Source organism: Lissotriton vulgaris, chromosome 1_1, assembly GCF_964263255.1.
Source record: "Lissotriton vulgaris chromosome 1_1, aLisVul1.2, whole genome shotgun sequence".
Lineage (NCBI taxonomy): Eukaryota > Metazoa > Chordata > Amphibia > Caudata > Salamandridae > Lissotriton > Lissotriton vulgaris.
The window spans coordinates 400,220,593-400,239,866 of NC_141685.1; the positions used below are offsets into that span (position 1 = coordinate 400,220,593).

Consider the following 19,274-nt stretch of genomic DNA (forward strand, 5'->3'; position numbering starts at 1 on the left):
AATAGTCAACGTATTTTTACATTCCAGGCAACCCCGATTTAACAGACAAAGGGGCGGCGTTTCTTTTGTGTTTTAAGAAACTTAACTGTTTGGATATCTCAAACTCCGGTGTTACGGTAAGGCAAATATCAGATTTTTATTCTTTCACTCGTTCAGTATTGTATGTTGTGAAAAAGCAAACCTCCATTTCGACACTGGACATTTCATACCTAACAACAAGCAACCTGATGCTTTTATCTGGCATGCGAGTCTGTTGTTTCCTTCTCCACAGTTTTCAAGAGTTGCTAGGATTGATGCTGGAAGAAAGTATCATTCTTTACAGTGAGAATAAACAAATGAGACTAAGGCGGATGAGAATAGGTTGTAATGGCTGCGTGCATTTGAAGATGCCGCACTGTATGTGCCTGTGGCTGGCTCGGTAGCCATTTAAGAATACATATATCTAGATTGTTTTATGCACTGTGGAGTTTCTTGCATTCAACACTATCTTGTATTGTTCCTTTCTGTTGATGATTAAAAGTTTTTTTAATTTTATTTTCAACATTTTACACATCAACATGATACGAGCGCGCATATCTAAAATGTTTGAGGTTACACTATTGCATAAAGTCAGGCAGACAATTCACAACAGATCTCACAAAGTTTCTTTCTCATTTTGCATGTCTTTATGGCACTATTATACAGAAATAAACCACGTTTTTAACACAGAACCCACCACCTAAGCATCTTGAGGGTATTTACAATTCATTCGGATGATTGTGATGTGCTTTTTTCTTGAAGGTCTTGTAAAATGTCTATATTAACAGACCAAATGTCAGGGAGGCTCCCACCGAGAGAACTGCTCTGTATGATGAGTGCACCTTCATCACTGGAGCATTTAACTGAACCTGAAACTACTCTTGAGATGAAGATGGTTCCTGTATTTTCTCCATAACAGCCTTTGATTCAGTAGTATTTCTCACCTATGGTGTCCTGTGCTGCCTCCACTGGGTCACGCCTCATCACCAGGTTATTATCGAATGTGTAAGTTTTAAGGAGTGAAGACAGCATTCATCATGCAGTTTTCTATTGAATGATTTATTTTTTCAGATGATGTTTCAGTCGCTCGTTTGGCTCCAAGGGTAACATCTAATTGAAATGGAGTCCGTTTCATCTTTAAAGAATGCACATGGAGGAATTTCTCTACTCTGTGCAACCTCCCTACAAAACATGTTATGTATGTCTGCATTGCACTTTCTGAACCAAATTTCATTCTCTTTCTTGTTCTTCTTCCATACTGCAGTCTGCATGAGAGTCAGAAATAAAATATTCAAGACGAAACTTAAATGCTGGTGTCTATGTAAGGCAGGGCTGAAGAAACTGAAGTTTTGAACCTAAAGATTAATTAACATTTTGGTGTCCACTGCATCCCTTAATAAGCATTGGTAATGCATTGGTTTCGCCTATGTGATGAATAAAGAGTAGTTTTAATAAATCCTCATCCGGGAGAAGGAAAGAGCACCCTGACAGATAACACAGGAGTGGGGAGGATATGGCGCAGCGGACACAGCTGCTCACTCAAGAGCTGGGGATCCCAGTGCAAGTCTGGGTGGCTCTGAGCAACATCCTGTAATTTGATGCAAATCGCGTAATCTCTCTGGTGATAAATTGTTATATAAATATGCTGCAAAAGAGTAAAAGGCAACATTTTATGAAAATATAGCTCCACCAAAGTGGATGTTAACAGTATTTTAGCCGTGGGAAACTGATAAGAGAAGCAGACCAGGAACAAGAATTGGTAAATGCAGGAAAATATGCTACAGCCAATAGAAATAGAGGAAAGGTAAGTGCCACGCACAGGAACAAATGAGAAGCCAGGAAAGAGAGGAGGTGGGATGTAAGTCTCTTTTAAGTTTATAATACAAAGATTCGATTTCTCAAGGACAGCGCAAGCACGGTGCAGACAAAACCTAAAAATTGCATAAGTCTTGTAACTAATCTGAAAATTCAGATGAGTTTTGCAGAACCAGCACTTGGCAAGGGTTTAAAATTAGCGTAGGGTTTCAAACTTACAAGGCACCTTATCCAATTTTATTTAAAATGTTACTATTTCTAGGCAATGGGCCTTGAAGTATGTAGAATTTCTCATCTGGAAAAATGTGTTCTTAATCCAGCTTACTTGTCCATTTGTCCCTGTTAGACCTGGCACCATTGGCGTGGGTCTCCATTCCATTTTTTCTGTTGTCTCGTGTATTTTTGCTGGTGTTAGATGCTTTGGGCACTGTGCCACTGCTATCCAGTGCCACAGTGCAAGTGCTCCCTATTGTAAATTGATGTATTAATCAGTGGTTCCACGTTTGGCTATTTGGTTTACTTATCAGACCCTAGTCTAGTACACTGAGTGTGCCCAGAGCGTGTAAATCCAAATGCTGCTGGTGGGCCTGCAGGACTGGTTGTGGCACCCACAGAAGCAGCCTTGTAAAATGTGTCTAAGGTCTGCCATTGCAGAGCCTGCATGCAGTCTGGTACTGTCATGCTGATTGGGCCAGTGCACCCACTTGCCAGTACCTAAACCTTCTCTTTTCTTCATATCAGTCACCCCTATGGTAGGCCCAAGGACAGGGTGCATTGTAAGTATAAGGTAGGACAAGCCCTGATATGTGTGGCATGTCCTAATAGTGAATTACAGCCATTTTCGTTTTTCACTATTGCAAGGCTACCTGTTCTCCATAGGCCAGAATGGGCTGTTAGATTATTACATGTTTATAATCCTAACTGTCTCAGAGAACATGGTAGAAATTTGAGTTTAGTATGCCTGAACTCAGAATAATAAAATACATCTTTAAGTGAAGTTGATTTTAATATTTTGTGTTTGCAAATACCACTTTTAGAAAGTATGTGTTTGCTTGCCTAACCTTTCAAGCCATTTGAGGCTGTGGAGCGCAAGAGTCCAGTTACCTACCTTGGTGTTCTTGCAATCTCCTAGGAACCCCTTCAGGGTCCTACATGTCAACTGCCTTAAGCCCCACTTAGAGAGGTCTGAAGTGGGCATGCTCTTGGCAACAGATGTGGGGATGGAGGAAGAGACTGAGCCTCTTCCTGACCTCCTGTCAGCCTTAGAGCAAGATGGGTCAGTGGATGGTGTTAACCTCTCTTCTACCCTGACCCATAAGCAGCAGAATGACTGCCGCCAGTTGCTGCGACAATTTTCTGATCTATTCTCCCTGCTTCCTGGTGTTTCAGATTGGTGCGTCCATGATGTGGACACAGGAGACAGCTTACCTGTGAAGCACAAGTCTTACAGGATAACTGACAGTGGAGGGCTTGCATCAAAGAGGAGGTCTCAAATATCCTTGTGCTAGGGGTGATTGGGTCCTCCAGCAGTCCTTGGGCCAGCCCAGTGGTCTTGGTCCCGAAGGCTGCAGCGTCGGGTGCCACATCCGAACTCCAGTTCTGTGTGGACTACAGAGGGCTCAAGTCAGCCACGAAGATTGACGCGCACCCCATCCCCAGAGCTGATGAGCTCATTGATCGGCTATGGGCTGCACAGTACCTCAGCACGTTTGACTTAACGTCTGGGTACTGGCAGATCGCCTTGACTGATGGGGCAAAGGAAAGGTCAGCATTCTCTACACCAGATGGGCATTTCCAGTTCCGTGTTATGCCCTTTGGGATGAAGAATTCCCCTGCCACCTTTCAGAGGTTGGTCAACCAGGTGTTGGTTGGACTGGATGAGTTCAGTGCTGCCTACCTGGATGACATCGCAGTGTTCAGTGCCAGTTGGGAGGAACATCTGCGCCACCTCTGGGAAGTGTTGATGGCACTGCGGAAGGCAGGCCTCACGATCAAGGCGAGTAAGTGCCAGATCGGGCCAGGATTCCGTGGTGTACTTGGGACACCAAGTTGGGAGCGGCCAGGTGGCGCCCCTGTTGCACCCTTGACAGAGCTGACTTCCTGGAAGCAGCCAAAAATGTGATCTGGACTGACACCTATCAGAAAGCTTTTGAGGCCCTGAAAGCTGCCAGGTGCACGGCGCCCGGGCATCCAACTTTTCAAGTGAGTTTATCGTTCAGACAGACGCTTCAGAGCATGGTGTGGGGGCTGTTCTGTCACAGATGAATGAGGAGGGCCTAGATCAACCTTTAGCCTTTATCAATAGAAGGTTACTTCCACGGGAACAGAGGTGAAGTGCTACTGAGCGTGAGGCATTTGCTCTGGTCTGGGCACTGAAGAAGCTGAGACCATACATTAGGGGTTCAGATAGACCACAGGCCCCTCAGATGGTTGATGCAGATGAGGAGTGAGAATCCAAAGCTGTTTAGGTGGTCCATTTCCCTACAGGGTATGGACTTTACGGTCGAACACTGCCCTGGTACAGAACACGCCAAAGCTGATGGTCTGTCCAGATTTTTCCACCTTAGTGAAGAGAACTCCCAGGAGTTAGGGTAGTTCTCCCCACTTTTCAGCTGCAGGGGACACGTGTTAAACCTGGCACCATTGGCGTGGGTCTCCCTTCCATTTTTGCTGTTGCCTCATGTATTTTTGCTGGTGTTAGATGCGTTGAGCATGTGCCACTGCTATCCAGTGCCACAGTGCGAGTGCTCCCTATTGTAACTTGATGTATTAATCAGTGGTTCCATGTTTGGCTATTTGGTTTACTTGTCAGACCTTAGTCTAGTGCACTGAGTATGCCCAGGGCGTGTACATCCAAATGCTGCTGGTGGGCCTGCAGCACTGGTTGTGCTACCCACAGAAGCAGCCTTGTAAAATGTGTCTTAAGGTCTGCATTGCAGAGCCTGCGTGCAGTCTGGTACTGTCATGCTGACTGGGCAAGTGCACCCACTTGCCAGTACCTAAACCTTCCCTTTTCTTCATATCGGTCATCCCTATGGTAGGCCCAAGGGCAGGGTGCATTGTAAGTATCTTTACCCAAACACAGGCAAGAGGTAGCCGATGTACTCACCGACAGGAACATAGACCTAATGTTCCTGACAGAGACTTGGCTGGACAAAGCCTCTGACCCAGACCTCGCAATAGCCGTTCCACCTGGATACAAATGCTACAGACTAGATAGAACTGGCAAACGAGGTGGTGGGGTTGCAATAATTGCCCGTGACCTTTTTAAAATCGCACCACTGCCTTACCTTTAAAGGCATGTGAGGCGCTTCAATTCGATATTTATCTCTCCCCCTCATACAATTTCAAAGGTATATTACTTTATAGAAGACCAGAAACCCGGGCAGACTTCCTGACAGAAATACTTACCATCCTAGAAACTTCAGGCACTGACAACTCGATCACTCTGCTAGGTGACTTTAATTTCCATTTGGAATGTGGCGAAGACAAGGACACCATATCATTGCAATCTGAAATGGAGGTCTTTGGTCTATCTCAGCTGGTGAAAGGACCCACTCATAATGCAGGCCATACCTTAGATGGTATTTTTACCAACTTGGAAAATATATCAGTGTCTGATGTCTTGCCTATGGCTTGGTCCGATCATTATTTTGGTTTTGGCAACCATTCAAATCACCAAAACCACAACCCCCTCTACATCTTCTTCACGAGAATTGTTCAAGGTCTGGAAAGACATCAGTATCCCCTGCTTTAAGGAGGCGCTACTGAACTCCACTCCCAAATGGGCAGCTGATCCAGACACCGTTATTGAACAATATCACACATGGGTAGGCCAGGCGGCTAACAAACTGGTACCTGAAAAAAGAATGTCCAGAAACAGAAGTACCCCTTCAGCCCCTTGGTACACAGAAGAGCTTAAAAAATGTAAACAGCAATGTCGAAATAAAGAAAGAATATGGAGGAAAAAGTATGATAACAAGGACAAGATAGCGTACAAGGAACTCTTAACTCAATATAAACGTCTAATTATAGAGACTAAAAAGAAGTTTTATACTGAGCAAATCGAAAGCGCAAAAAACTCGAACAAAAAGCTTTTCGAAATTACTAAACATCTTGCGGGATGCCCCCCAGATCTCAATCCTCCTTGCTCACAAGAGTTCTGCGATTCATTAGCAGCATTCTTCTTCACCAAAGTAAATGACATATTTTCAGCATTTAACCAAGGTGAAGCTCAATGGATCAGGAAAACAAATACCTCCCCTCCAAGTAATACCCTTTCTTGCTTCGCAGAGGTAACAGATGCCAATATTCAGGACATTGTGAAAACAATCAAATCCGGATCAGCTCTGGATCCCTGCCCTTTAAACACTCTTCGGTCATTAATAGACACCGTAATTCCAGCTATTACTCAAATGACCAACCTCATGTTTCACACAGGAATCTTCCCTAACCAGTTGAAAAAAACATTACTCAAACCACTCTTGAAGAAACCAGGCTTGGATAAAGCAGAACTAAAAAATTATAGGCCTATAGCAAACCTACCCTTTATCGCCAAGGTAATTGAAAAAGCCATGAACATTCAACTTGCGGGATTCATCGAGCAATACCATCTGCTCGATGAAACACAATTTGGTTTCCGTAAGTTTCATGGGACTGAAACAGCCCTCATAAAGGCAGCAGACGACATCCGATTAATCAGAGACCAAGGTGGAACTGCATTATTGGTGCTCTTAGATTTATCAGCTGCCTTCGACACGGTTGACCACAAGATCTTAGTCAACCGTGTCGAAAGGATGGGCGTGCAAGGCCTAGCAAAAGACTTAATAGAGTCTTTTTACTAGCAGAGAGATCCCAGGCAGTCATACTGGGCCAATATGAATCTGCTGAACTATCACTGCCGTGTGGGGTACCTCAAGGTTCATCCCTTAGTCCGACACTATTTAATATCTATGTGTCGGACCTCGCTAATACCATCAAAGCGCACGGGATGAACCTTACCTCATATGCGGATGATACTCAGCTGATACTGGCTGTCAGCAATGACGGGGAAACAGTGGCGGAAAATTTCAAGACAGGTATGCTGGCCATTGGAAAATGGATGTCAGCAAACTGCTTGAAATTAAATTCCGACAAAACCGAGGTGGTCACTTTTGGCCACCTCAGCCCTAGCTGGTCCCCCACTTGGTGGCCATCATCTTTCGGAGCTGTACCTGAACCAGTTACGAAAGTGAGAAACTTGGGTGTCATCTTCGATGATAACCTAAACTTCATGGCTCACGCCAATCAGACGGCCTCCAATGCCTTCTACAAGCTACGATTGGTAAGGAAGATTCTTCCGTTTCTCCCTACCAATGTGGGAAAGACATTGGTTAGCGCAATGGTCCTTTCAGCGCTGGATTAGTGCAATGGCTTGTTTGCAAATGCCCAAGTTAAGACAATCAAGAAATTGCAAACAATCCAAAATGCAGCAGCCAGACTTCTCCTCAACATTCCTAAATTTAAACCTATATCCGAATCCTTGAGGAGTCTCCACTGGCTACCTGTTAGGAACCGAATTAAGTTTAAGACGCTATGTATCGTCTACAAGGCACTACACCATCAAGCGCCTCAATTCCTTTGCGACCATCTCGTCCCGTACATTCCCACTCGAATGCTACGATCTGCAGGACAGAATGACCTGGTAGTGCCTCGGACCAGATTGGTCAACTGGGGAGACAGACGTTTTTTAGCTGCCGCTCCAAGATTATGGAACACGCTTCCTCAAAATATAAGATCAAGTCCAAATCTATTGTCCTTCAGGAAGAAATTGAAAACCTGGCTATTTAACCTCTGAAAAACTGTACAGATCATATAGGAGGGTAAAACAGTACAGCGCCGAGACGCCTGCGGGCAATTGTTCGCGCTTAATAAATGCCAAAAATAAATAAATAAATAAGTATAAGGTAGGACAAGCCCTGATGTGTGTGGTATGTCCCAACAGTGAATTTCAGCCATTTTCGTTTTTCACTATTGCAAGGCTACCTGTTTTCCATAGGCCAGAATGGGCTGTTAGATTATTACATGTTTATAATCCTAACTGTCTTGGCGAACATGGTCGAAATTCGAGTTTAGAATGCCTGTACTCAAAGTAATAAAATACATCTAGTGAAGTTGATTTTAATATTCTGTGTTTGCAAATACCACTTTTAGAAAGTAGGTATTTGCTTGCCTAATCTTTCAAGCCTGCCTCTGCTAGGTTGTGTATTCCTTTGTCTGGTTTTGTGAGTGACAGGGCTGGGGGATTCCACGAGACCGACTGAGTCACCCAGTGGTGAATAGAGAGATCTTCATCTAGAGGGGAGGGAGGAGTTGCACCTGAACCTTGAATAGGGCTGTGCCTGCCTTCCACAATGCTGTCTCTGCCCTGCACATTGAAAGAAGAGAAGGAGTCCTGTAAACAAAGTGCTCCAGGACTGTACTTGCCTTCCACAATGCTGGCTTCACCTCCTGGGGGGCGTCTGATGTGCCTGCCCTGCGCTGTGAAAGGAAAGGAGAAGTCTGGTAAACGGAGTGCTTCAGAACTTGTTTGGACTAGGCAAAGGCCCCTCTCCCCTCAGAGAACAAAGGATTTTGGGGTATAAATATTGGGACTCTGATCCCATGAAATTAGATCACTTTTGGACTACAAGAAGAAACCTTTACTGAGGAGAGGAACCTGAAGAAACTGAGGAGAGACTATTCCCAAGCTGAAGTGCTGCTTGAGGGATTGGCCTGCAGTGGTTGCCTTACTGCCAAAGGAAGGAGAAAGGAACTTTGTAACTTTGCTTTCAACTTGTAAAGGATCTCCAAGGGCTTGGAACAGAGCTTGCTTCCTGCTTAAGTCTCAGGGACAACAGACTTCAACCCCCAGCTCCCCAGAGTTCTTTGGAAGTGCCTGCTGCTGTTTTGGGCCTTCTGAGGAACTGCGTGTCGCAAGGAGCTGGAAGCGTGATTCAACGAGAAGAAGCGTGTTGCTGTGCCTGCCGCCACAACTCAGAAGGAGGGTGTCGCCACTGGAATTGTCGGACTACACCGCATCGGAGAGAAGCGTGCCGCTGTCGCTGCTGTCGCAACTCTGGAGGAGAGTGTCACCGCTGTAGCTGTCGCACTGCACCGCATCGAGAGAAGAGTCTCACAACGAGGTTGGAGCGTGTCGCCGTCGCTGAGCCTGCCGTCGCAACTCAGAAGGAGGGTGTCGCCGCTGGAACTGTCACACTGCATCTCATCAAAGAAGAGCACCTCGCATCCCCCGAGAAGGGTGCCGCCGTCTGAGCTGCTTCCGTCGCATCGTGGATGTCGCTGCTGTAGTTGTCGGATCGTGCGGAAGCTTCACGCATCGTGGGAGAAGAGTGTCGCCGCTGGAGCTGCTGCCGTCGCATCGCGGAACAATGTTGTCGCCGCTGCAGTCCAAGCATCGAAACGAGAACTTCACGCATCCCCGAGAAGCGTGCCGCATCTAGAAGATCTGCACGTCTTTATTACTTTGCACCTGAACTTTTCCGCATTTCCCTCGCTGCGACATTGCTTGTCGTGGAAGCGCAACGCAACCTAAGGTACATTTACGCAAAGTGTTGCATCTTATACAAGGATTCCACTTGATGACCTACAAATCACTTCAATGTCATCACTGAGAATTTAGCTCTCTTCCTAAATTTAGCTAATTGACCTCTTGTGTCAAAAACCTTATTAAGTAGTGCCTTGAAGATAGCCTAACCTCAAGTAGGAGTGGTTTTGATTTGTGGTTCTGTGCTGAGAGATTTATTATTATTTGTGGGTACATGTGTGCCACATGTTGCTCTGTCATGTAGTCCTTTTAGTTGGTCTTCTCTTGCTATTGTGTAGAGAAGATTGGCTTTTAGACAATCTAGCGTGCCACCACTCCAGTCCATTATATACTGCAATTGTAACGCAGGGTAATAAACTTCAAAATCTGCTACGTGTAAGCCACTAACTTCATCGTTTCAGGAGTGAATGTGGAACTTTATTAATTGCAATATTTACAGGTGTGCTGTGCACCTATTGAACAGCAGAAATATTTCACAACATCAGAGCTGCCCAGAGGCAGGTGAGTTGGAATCACGCATCTGTCAGTGTGACGGAATCTTGATGTGGAGACTCACACCCTATAGACATACATGTGAGGTAAAGGGTAAGTGAGTTGGCATGGGGCGCAACCACACAGCACAGACCAGTACAGGAATAGGAGGGGTGGTCAGGCTGACCCTCTAATACAAAAGAAAACTCAGCAGGGGCCTAGGAAGTGTACAATAGAGAAACCAACTCCACCTGAGCCAATCAGTGTTGTCTTAGAGACTCAGGCCCATTACCAAAGATCCTGATCTGTGTTGAAGAGGCGGGAGCAACGGGATCCCCAAAGTGCAATCTGTTGAAGACCCAAACCAGACAAATCCAGAGGTGGTAAAAAGGAGTGCTGCCAGAAAGCCGTAGGACAAGAACAAGGACACACTTGGATGGGCAGGCGCACAACCCCATTCCACAAACAGAATAACACCTAAAACCAACAGTTAAACACCATCAGGATGCCACGTAGGGTTCACTAAACCAGATGAAAGAAGAAATGGTGGTGATCGCTCCTGCATCTGGCCCTCCCTCACCAGATTCACCCGATAGTCATAGGCAACTGGCACAGCCAGAGGGCTGAAAAAGGGCTCCTTCCTTAAAGAAACTTTGCAAGAGAGGACTAAACCCCCCAGGGAGAAGAAATCAACAAAGGGATGTCCTTCAGAGGAATAGGGGTCATCTTTTGGAGAAGTCTTAGCATTGGTCCATGAATCCAGGACCTCATTGGAATATAAAATTGACACGATGGCACTGGACATCAATTTAATCTGGGGAGACCTCCGAAAAGTATCCAAACGTTTTAGAAGAAAATGGTGGGAAAGCACTATAAAAAGCCCGGAGAAGGAAATTAGACAGTTGAAATAGGATGCCCAGTTTCGGGCCTCAAGAACAGAAGAGGCACAGGGCTGCTTATTCAGAAATAACATCTGTCTGGTGGGAGTCATGTGAGAAAGAGGGCCCACCAATCAAACTCTTTATGGGGTCTTTTCTCGCTAATAATGTTCAGCCTGTTCCAAACTCTTTTCTTTTGAAAGGGACAGAGAGGCGATTCTCCAAGCAGTCAGAGCCATGGATCCTAAACACAGCGAAAACACACAAGTACTCCTGCTTCCAGACTTCAACGAAGCGGCACAGACCAAATGGAGATCCTATGATAAAGCCAAAAGAGATGAGAAGGAGAGGAGTAAAATATTATATGCTAGTCTCTTCGCACCTTGCCTACGCCGACAACATAGTTTTAATCAGTTTGACTAAAATTGGGCTCACAAGGCTACTGACGGGCCTTGCAGAATTTCTGACGATAAATAAGCTGGAAATTAATATAGCAAAAACTAAAACAATGCTGATCAGTAACCGGACAGCTTGCCCCTATAACATCAACTTTAAAGGTAAAGTCTTGGAAAACGTTGCAAGCTATAAATATTTGGGATTTTACTTTGACAACAAATTGAGCCAGCAAGATCAGAAAAATTAGATCGCTCAGCGGGCAACCGCATTAACCTTTGCTTATAAGACACTGGCAGGGAAGCTAAGGAGGCCCTCATTCAAACCACTGATTACAGTTATAACTGCTAAAACATTACCAACGTTAACCTACACCAGTAGCCTTCCAAGAAAAGATGCTACCATACTCCATAATTTAACAACCAGCATTTTTAAAAGGGTCTTTCAGCCTCCTCAAATTACATCTCCAGCTCAAGTGCGATTAAAATTTGGTTTACTGAATGAGTAACAGTTGGCAGGCAATATTCAACAATTAAAGTGTGCTACAGCATAAAGCAAAACACGGTGGACTCTAAAGTAAATGAGGCTTTGTGGTCAGAACAAGAGAACAGTCCCAATACACCACATGAGCGCTATTTGCAAAATGCTCTGAAATCCACTTGCACTTTGGACCTGTGTATATAAACCTTCCTTATGTTGCATTTAAGTCCACAATTAATAAAGTTGCAAAATTGCACTCTATTTTGCTAGACAAAAATATTTTGTGCCAGAGGTCCCACACGTGTACTGTCCTTCACTACAAGATTCTTAACACCATGCGCGCTAGCGGAATTCCGCTCGCACGCTGGGATTTGCGAAAACGCACTTTACGTGACGAGCTGGGCTCGTCATCAGCGTGCGAGGAGGCTACGCCATGACGAGCCCAGCTCGTCATCAGCATGGAAGGGGTTAAACCAGCAGCATACCTAGATTTAACATACTCTGTCCACCTAAAAACACAGCTAATGGCACTTTGATTTGGTAAATATCCTTCACTGGCAGACTCCCCAAAGTGGAGAAATACGGAGGTAAAAAGCTGTCGTCTATGTGGAAGCCCTACAGAAGAACTCATTCACTTAATATGCATTTGCAAGAAACCTCAGCCTGTACGAGAGACCTTACTAAGAAAGGCTTTTTTTGGGTAGAGGAATATGAACATGTCGAGAGGCTATAATTAAAGGGCTTGATCTATCTGATCCCCAGATGAACTGTAAATTAATTAAGTTCCTCCGTATACACGATCAGGCAACAAAGTCAACACAATAATGAGAAGGTCAGTTCATGTAAAGCTTGATGCTAGTTTTATTTGTTTTATGGAGTCATCACAAGGAGGTAGCAAGTGGTCCGGTACATCGGCCTGCAGAGACAACTACTTTTTCATATTGACTTATTGCTGGTACCGAAGGGACTAACATTTGACATCTGTTAAACTGTTGGTTCTTAACTGTAATCCATGTAGAAAAAGAAGAGTACAGGCATTATTTCATAGAATTTTAGGATGTAATTATGATCGAACAGTGATTTTAATCTGTAAGACTCTTTTTGGTGCAACTGATGGCTAAATGATTTTACATTTTGTTAAAGTCTTGGCTGCTATCAACAGGGAAGAACATTGTAATGGTTTTAATTAACTAAACAATAAAAAAATTACATTGATACTAGTCTCTAACAGTATGAATCCTGGCAAAAGGGAATTCCTACTACTTCACAACTCTGGTGAAGGTATGGAACTGGCTGGATGGCTGGCACAGAGTTGGAATAAAGGGTTCCCCAACACTACATGAGCCCAGAAAGGTGACTTAAAACTAGCAAGAGAAGATGTACACCAGAACAAACATGAAGGAAAGCAAATCTGCTGTGGAGACTTTGAGATGGGCAGGTTCTGGTGTGCCTCTGGAGGCTGAAGAAAAATATAACACAGAGGAATGATAGGCATGATAGGCATTGTTACCAGGCAGCAATATTGCCGGCGTGGACTTATTCAATGTGTTTGAAGGTACTAGTGGGTGCAATAGTGCTGCAAAATACAGGAAAAAGGAGAGTAAGGTAGAAGGGGAAGTAAAGAATGGAAGACCTACTCATGGATCTAGAATAGGGTTACTATCACCATCCCTAAGGAGAGCTGGCAGACCTAATAGCATGTGTAATGAGATAAGTACAGGGGTATGTTGGCAACGGGGGTGGGGCACCAGCCCAATGCCTTAACTAACAACACTGACTTTGCAAGGGTGACGACAAAGCTGGCAAGCTCAAACATGGTGTAGGATGGACAGAGAAGGTTACAGAGGGCAAGATGCACATCAGGGAAGATGGCCTAAAATACCATAAGAATAACCCACACATTTGTGCAGTACCTTCAGTCACCGTATACAGTTAGGTCTATGTGCAACAAACAAAATTGACAGTTTTGTGTGCGACTTATTGACCAATAGCCCACTGTTTGACGACTGTTAGAAGCTAGGTGTTGGCCTGAGGAAGGGATAAATTGCAGAGGCAATGCCCCATATTAAGAGCTGTGGGAACCCTGGTCCAATGGGCTGACATTGGAGCTTTTCAAGCATCTCAAGTAGGATAATAAACCCTATCTTCCAGATGTTTATGAAAGCCAAGGAGTCACCCCTCCTAACTTCCCCCTCAATACCTAGCAGTAATACACCAGCAGGAAAAATCTCCATATGAGTGAGCTCTATAGGCCTATATCTTTCTTGAATATTGAGGTTAAAATATTAGTGAAGATCCGGGCTAACTTCCTATACACGGCCATCGACTCTCTAATCAATCCAGATCAGTTAGGATGTTTACCCCTTAGATCTCCCTGACATAATCTGAGTTGCCTTATGGCTGTGTGGCAAGGGTGTGGCGGCGAAGTGTACCAACAGTGATTCTGTTCCTGGATGTGGAAAAGACTATAAGCTCAGTTGAATGACCCTTCTTGAAAGCAATACTAAAGCAGATGGGATTTGATACAGGGTTTCTGTCATGGGAATCACTATTTTATACGAGACCAACACCCAGGGTAAAAGTCAATGGTTCATTGCCAGATCATTTTCTCTTGGGGTGGGGCAGCAGACAAGCCTTCCCTCTCTTGCCACTCCTGTTTGCCCTGGTTCTAGAACTGCTGGCATGCTGGATTAGGAGAGAAGCCCCGATTTAAAGTTCTGAGATGGGACCAGGAATGAGAGGAGGTGATTTCCATATATGCAGATGACCACCTTCTTTCTCTGACAAATACCATACACTTTATCCTCAGAATTCTAGAAATAACACACACATGCAGGGATTACACAGGCCTTTGCATCAATTAATCCAGATCAGTTTTTTGTTCCCATTCAAACTGACTTTCATGAATAAGAATCCAACTAACCCTCTTTGTTTACTTCAAAACTCATGTGACACACTGAAGGAAATTCCTGCTGGCCCTCCTCTGCAGGAAGTGCTTTTCAAAATGATAGCCCTCCACAGATCAGATTCTTATGCGTGCTCCTACACACCTCATACTCTGAGCCTGATACATAACTCCACACAAGCTAATACAGAACAGTTATTTCGGGAAAAGCTCAAAACATGGCTTTTTTGTGTAGCTCCTGCTTCTTTTTGAGACCTTTGTTCATAGAAGCAGTCTGATCGCATTAGCACTGGGACACTTCAGTTGAAGTAGCCATGCGCTCTATACAAAGGTTTAGTATTATTAATATTCCGGGACAGCGTGTCAGCCAGAACTGTGCTATCCTCTCTTACTAGGAAAGTATATGATGGGGGAAGCACCCTCCTGGAATAAGAAACATAATACTGGGAATCTCAAATGATGATCATAAATGATTGTATGTATGTGGTATTTCTATTGTGTGATCCTAGCCGAAAGGAAGTAGAGTGCCATACAGGATCAAAGACCAGCATAGCGTCACTGAGTAATAAAAGATGTACCTGATTTGTGGACTGTTAATTCATTGTGATGAACTGCTTTATAAAGAGATGCGTCTTCAAGTCTTCCCTACATCGGAGCATTGTTGGGGCTGTCCTGATGGATACAGGGATGTTTCTATAGATACTGGGTAAATGGATGGAAATGACCTGCTGCCTTTTCTTCTTTCTTTCATTTCTTATTCCGATATTGTCCATGCTGTGGGTGTTCTGAGAACCACCAGAGAGACTGAGCTTGTCTGCAAGATAAGCTGGGGTGCTGGTTCTGATGTCTTTGTAAACGATGCAACTCGTTTTGAAGATAATGTGGGTTGGCAAGGGGAGCCAATGGAATGCCATCAGGATGGGGGTGATGTGATCCTATTTCTTCATGAAATGGATGAGACGTGTGGCGTGTAAGACGTAAGGAGTGTCCGTGTTGGATTCTGGGAAGCCATACAGTATCCATATTCGAGAGTATGAGGGCTTGAACAGCAGTTCTTAAGTCGCGTTCCTGGAGAAACTGTTTCAGTTTCTTTAAAAGAGAGATCTGATAACAGTTTGTCTTGATTTTTTTTCAGAATGCATTTCTTGAGGGTGTGGTTGATGTCACGGGTGAATACAAGTGACTCGGCATTCAGTGAAAGTTGATGTCAAACTCTTCAAGCTTCATGTCCCGTATTGTTCTTTGCAAATAGCAGGAATTCTGTCTTGTTTGAGTTGAGCTTCAGATAGGCACTGAACATCTAGGCTGGATGATGTGCAAGCAGAGAGACATTCAGGTAAAGTTCTTAATCATTAGTAAATCGTGATGCTTTTATCTATGAGCATAGCAACAATCGGCTCCTTGTAGAGGTTGATGTTAATAGATGACTTTATGGAACCGTGAAGGATGGCGCAGGCCATAGCAATCATTTGGGAACCTTGACGTGCCCATGTCAACAAATTATTGTTATTTGGAAAGGTAGGAGAAGAACCAGCAAATGACATTGCCAGTGAATCCCATTCAAGACTCCTGGGTGGGTATGATGGTGGGATGGTTGTCTGTGTCAAACAGTCCAGCAATATTAGGAGGCAGGAATCATGTTCATCTGTGGTGGTGACGATGTGTATGGTAGATGTCTCACTGCTGGAGTGTGACCTGAAGCCCGACTGATGGTGATTCATGAGATCATCAGCATTAATGTGATCTTGGAGTGGAACATAGACTGCTTTTTCAATGATCTTGCAGATAAGTGAGTGATGGGCCGATAGCTCTCTAGGTTATCTGTGTCTAGTGTAGGTATCTTTAGGAGTGGAGGGTCTGGCCTGTCTTAAGAGGAAGGTGCTTTGAGTGAGCTTTGATGGAGAACTAGAATAAAACATCATCTTCATAAGAAGTGACTTGGAGGGAGTCAAGTATGTCAGCGTGATCTGCAAGATTTGGTAATAAGCCTTCAATAGAAGGCGCCACTGATGGAGGACAAATGGGCGATGGTCCATAGGGGATATTTGGTTGCTTGTACAGGGATCGAGCTCTCAAGATTGACTGGAACATACCAAAACTGTGATTAGGGCATGGATGGCCAGGAATCAGAAAATAGGCTGGCAGGGTGTATTAACTCTCTGAAGACCCCAAAAGGACTTCATGATGTTGGGAGACATGGGGAAATGGAGGGGTTCCAGAAATGAGATGTCCTAGAAATGTCAATCCTGTGTGACATCTGAGGACCAAGTGAACTGATGTCATACGAGGCCATTCAAGAGAATGAGTTAGCGATTGCCCAGCATCATGGAGGGCTATAGGTCAAACGCACATTACGGAAATACTCTTGGAGTTTGCAGGAGGGTAAAGAAGAATCATCATTGTAGAGGATACTTTTGGCTCTTATCCTGGTTATCTCATAAAGCTCTCTCTAGTGACACGTGGTTGAGAAAAAAAATGGTAAAAAGACTTGGGGACACTATTGAGCACTGATTGGGAGGAAGCACGCATCAGCCCACAACAGTTCTCCATAAGGGAGGGTTTTAGGCTTGTTCAGTTAAAAATCCTGCATTAAAATTTACTACACACAGGTGCAATTTATGAGGTTTGCCACAACAAACGACAATAAGTGCGAGAATGCAACTAGGTTACAACATTCATGCATATACCCTATGTGAGTGCCCCACATCAGAACCTTTTGAAAAAATGCAAGGGATCATATTACAGTGAAGAGGAAATAATTCGAAATGCCTTAGTACCGGACAGTGATGGGGGTTGGAAGGGTGCGACTATCACTAATTATAAGTGATTGTTTTGTAACAAAGCCCTGACGACTTTTCCAGTCGTCATGGTCCAGCTTCCTAGTTCACAACACACTAGTGTGTTTTAGGAGATCACTGTGTGCAGGAAAAGCGTTTTGAGTATTGGCTTCACAATTTGGGAACATGACTCCCATCTCTGTATGCTTAATTGATGTCTTCTACACTTTCAAGTAGGCATTAAAAACCTACCTATTCTACTAGAAGTCTTTCTGTTTTGCTGCCTCTCTTTTCATAGCTCTGTCGCTCTTTCTGTCCTGGTTTATTTGTTGGTTCTAGTGCCAGAATGCTCCTCGGCTGTAGTCGCGCTTTATAAAGTATAGTATATGGTGGCAGAAGGTGCACAAGTAGCATTGGAAATTAAACGTCACATGTGAACTGCAGCACATGTGCCATCTAATAGGCTGACAAAGTAAACGTGTCTCCGGCCTACCTGTGTAGCTAGCGTATGAGCATTTTGATGGTTGTGATACAGAAAGATTGTTCATTTATACATGCAGGGCCTGGTGTTAGCTGGGAATCTTAAAGTGACTAATTCATAAACCTATAGAAAGGCATGTAGAGCCTTAATAATGACTGTCATCACAAACCAATATTAAAATATTTATTTAGGGCATAGGAAATGAGGGGAAATTGATAGGTTTCTGAAAGTGAGTAAGCAAAATGATGCTAAAGCTACGTCCCCACGCCCCTCTATGATGTGGCCTGCCAAAAAAAGCACAGTCAACTTTTTGCACTTTCGTCTTTCCTTAAAAAACAATTCAAGGGCATCTGCTCGGTTTATAGTTAGGCAAAAGTACGATAGATTTAACCCAGATCTTTTGACTGGGGGAGAATGTTTGCATTGTAAGCACTCCCTCCAGCATGTGTTTGATGTAACACGGTTTATAATGGTCATGTCCTGATGTTGATGGGGCAGGGGTGGACACCTGTGCACCCTTGAGTAATTGCAGAACGCACAGCAGCCTTACATTAGTAAGAACTTGTGTCTGATGCCAGGGACCTCTAGGAACAAAGGTACTGCAGCGTGATTGGAAACGTTTTGTATCTAACTAGGGACCTCTGTTAACAAGCAAGGGTAAGGGAGCCAGGTTATAGTAAAGAAATATGTCTGACTCTAAGAATCTCTAGTAATGACCTAAGGTGCAGCAGCCTACTAGGAAAAAGGGATCTCTAATAACAACCTAAGGTACTGCAGCCTGCTGCAAAAGTCTGCTGGGAAAGGATTTGCGTCACCCTCCAAGGACAGTTTTGATTAAATGAGTGGTAGCCTTCTACTGCTAATGTTGGGTAATTATTTTTCTTTTTCACATTAGCATTTTTCTTTTAGCAGATGGCAGTGAATGTAATTGTTGCACCTCACTTTCGCACTCCCTGTGCTCTGCTGTCTCACTTTCTTGTGTACTAGTGCCTGGTACTAACTAAGAATCTTAATGTGACTAACAGTCTCCTGTACTTCACCCTCACCTAGAAAATGATTTGTGTCGGACTGTAGGAAGCCTGTTTCAGAAAAAATGTGTTATTGACTTCAGGGCCCTCTAGTAATGCCCTGATGTACTAAAGCCTTTATACAGCAAGGGCATATGCCTGTCTCCAGCAACTTCTAGTAGCAGCTTATGGTACTTCAATATGTTTCAGAACACTTGTTTATGACTTCTGAGGGGTACTTCGAACCACCGATTCCTAAACTTTAGAATATCGCCTAGGTTCCAGACGGGATTTGGAAAATGTTCATAGCAGTGCTTCTGTGGGCACCAGGTGGTGCTTTTCGCCTCCAAGTTGCCTTCGTTCTGGCTTGAAGTGACAAAGCCGAGCTGCAAATAAGCGCCACCATCAGTTTTGCAGCGTGAATCTTTCTGGATTCACTATGCTGTGCATATTCCGCGGTCTTG

The 19,274-nt window shown here is 44.2% G+C and overlaps 1 protein-coding gene across 1 annotated transcript in view; it reads left to right on the plus strand.

The window, feature by feature from the left end:
• The window catches only part of LRRC42 (leucine rich repeat containing 42), a 173,592-nt gene that overhangs the window by 118,696 nt on the left and 35,622 nt on the right, over nucleotides 1-19,274 (plus strand). The window contains exon 5 of the mRNA XM_086952500.1: nucleotides 28-116. Coding sequence (XP_086808626.1) covers nucleotides 28-116 — 89 coding nt within the window. The remainder of the gene's footprint in view (nucleotides 1-27; nucleotides 117-19,274) is intronic.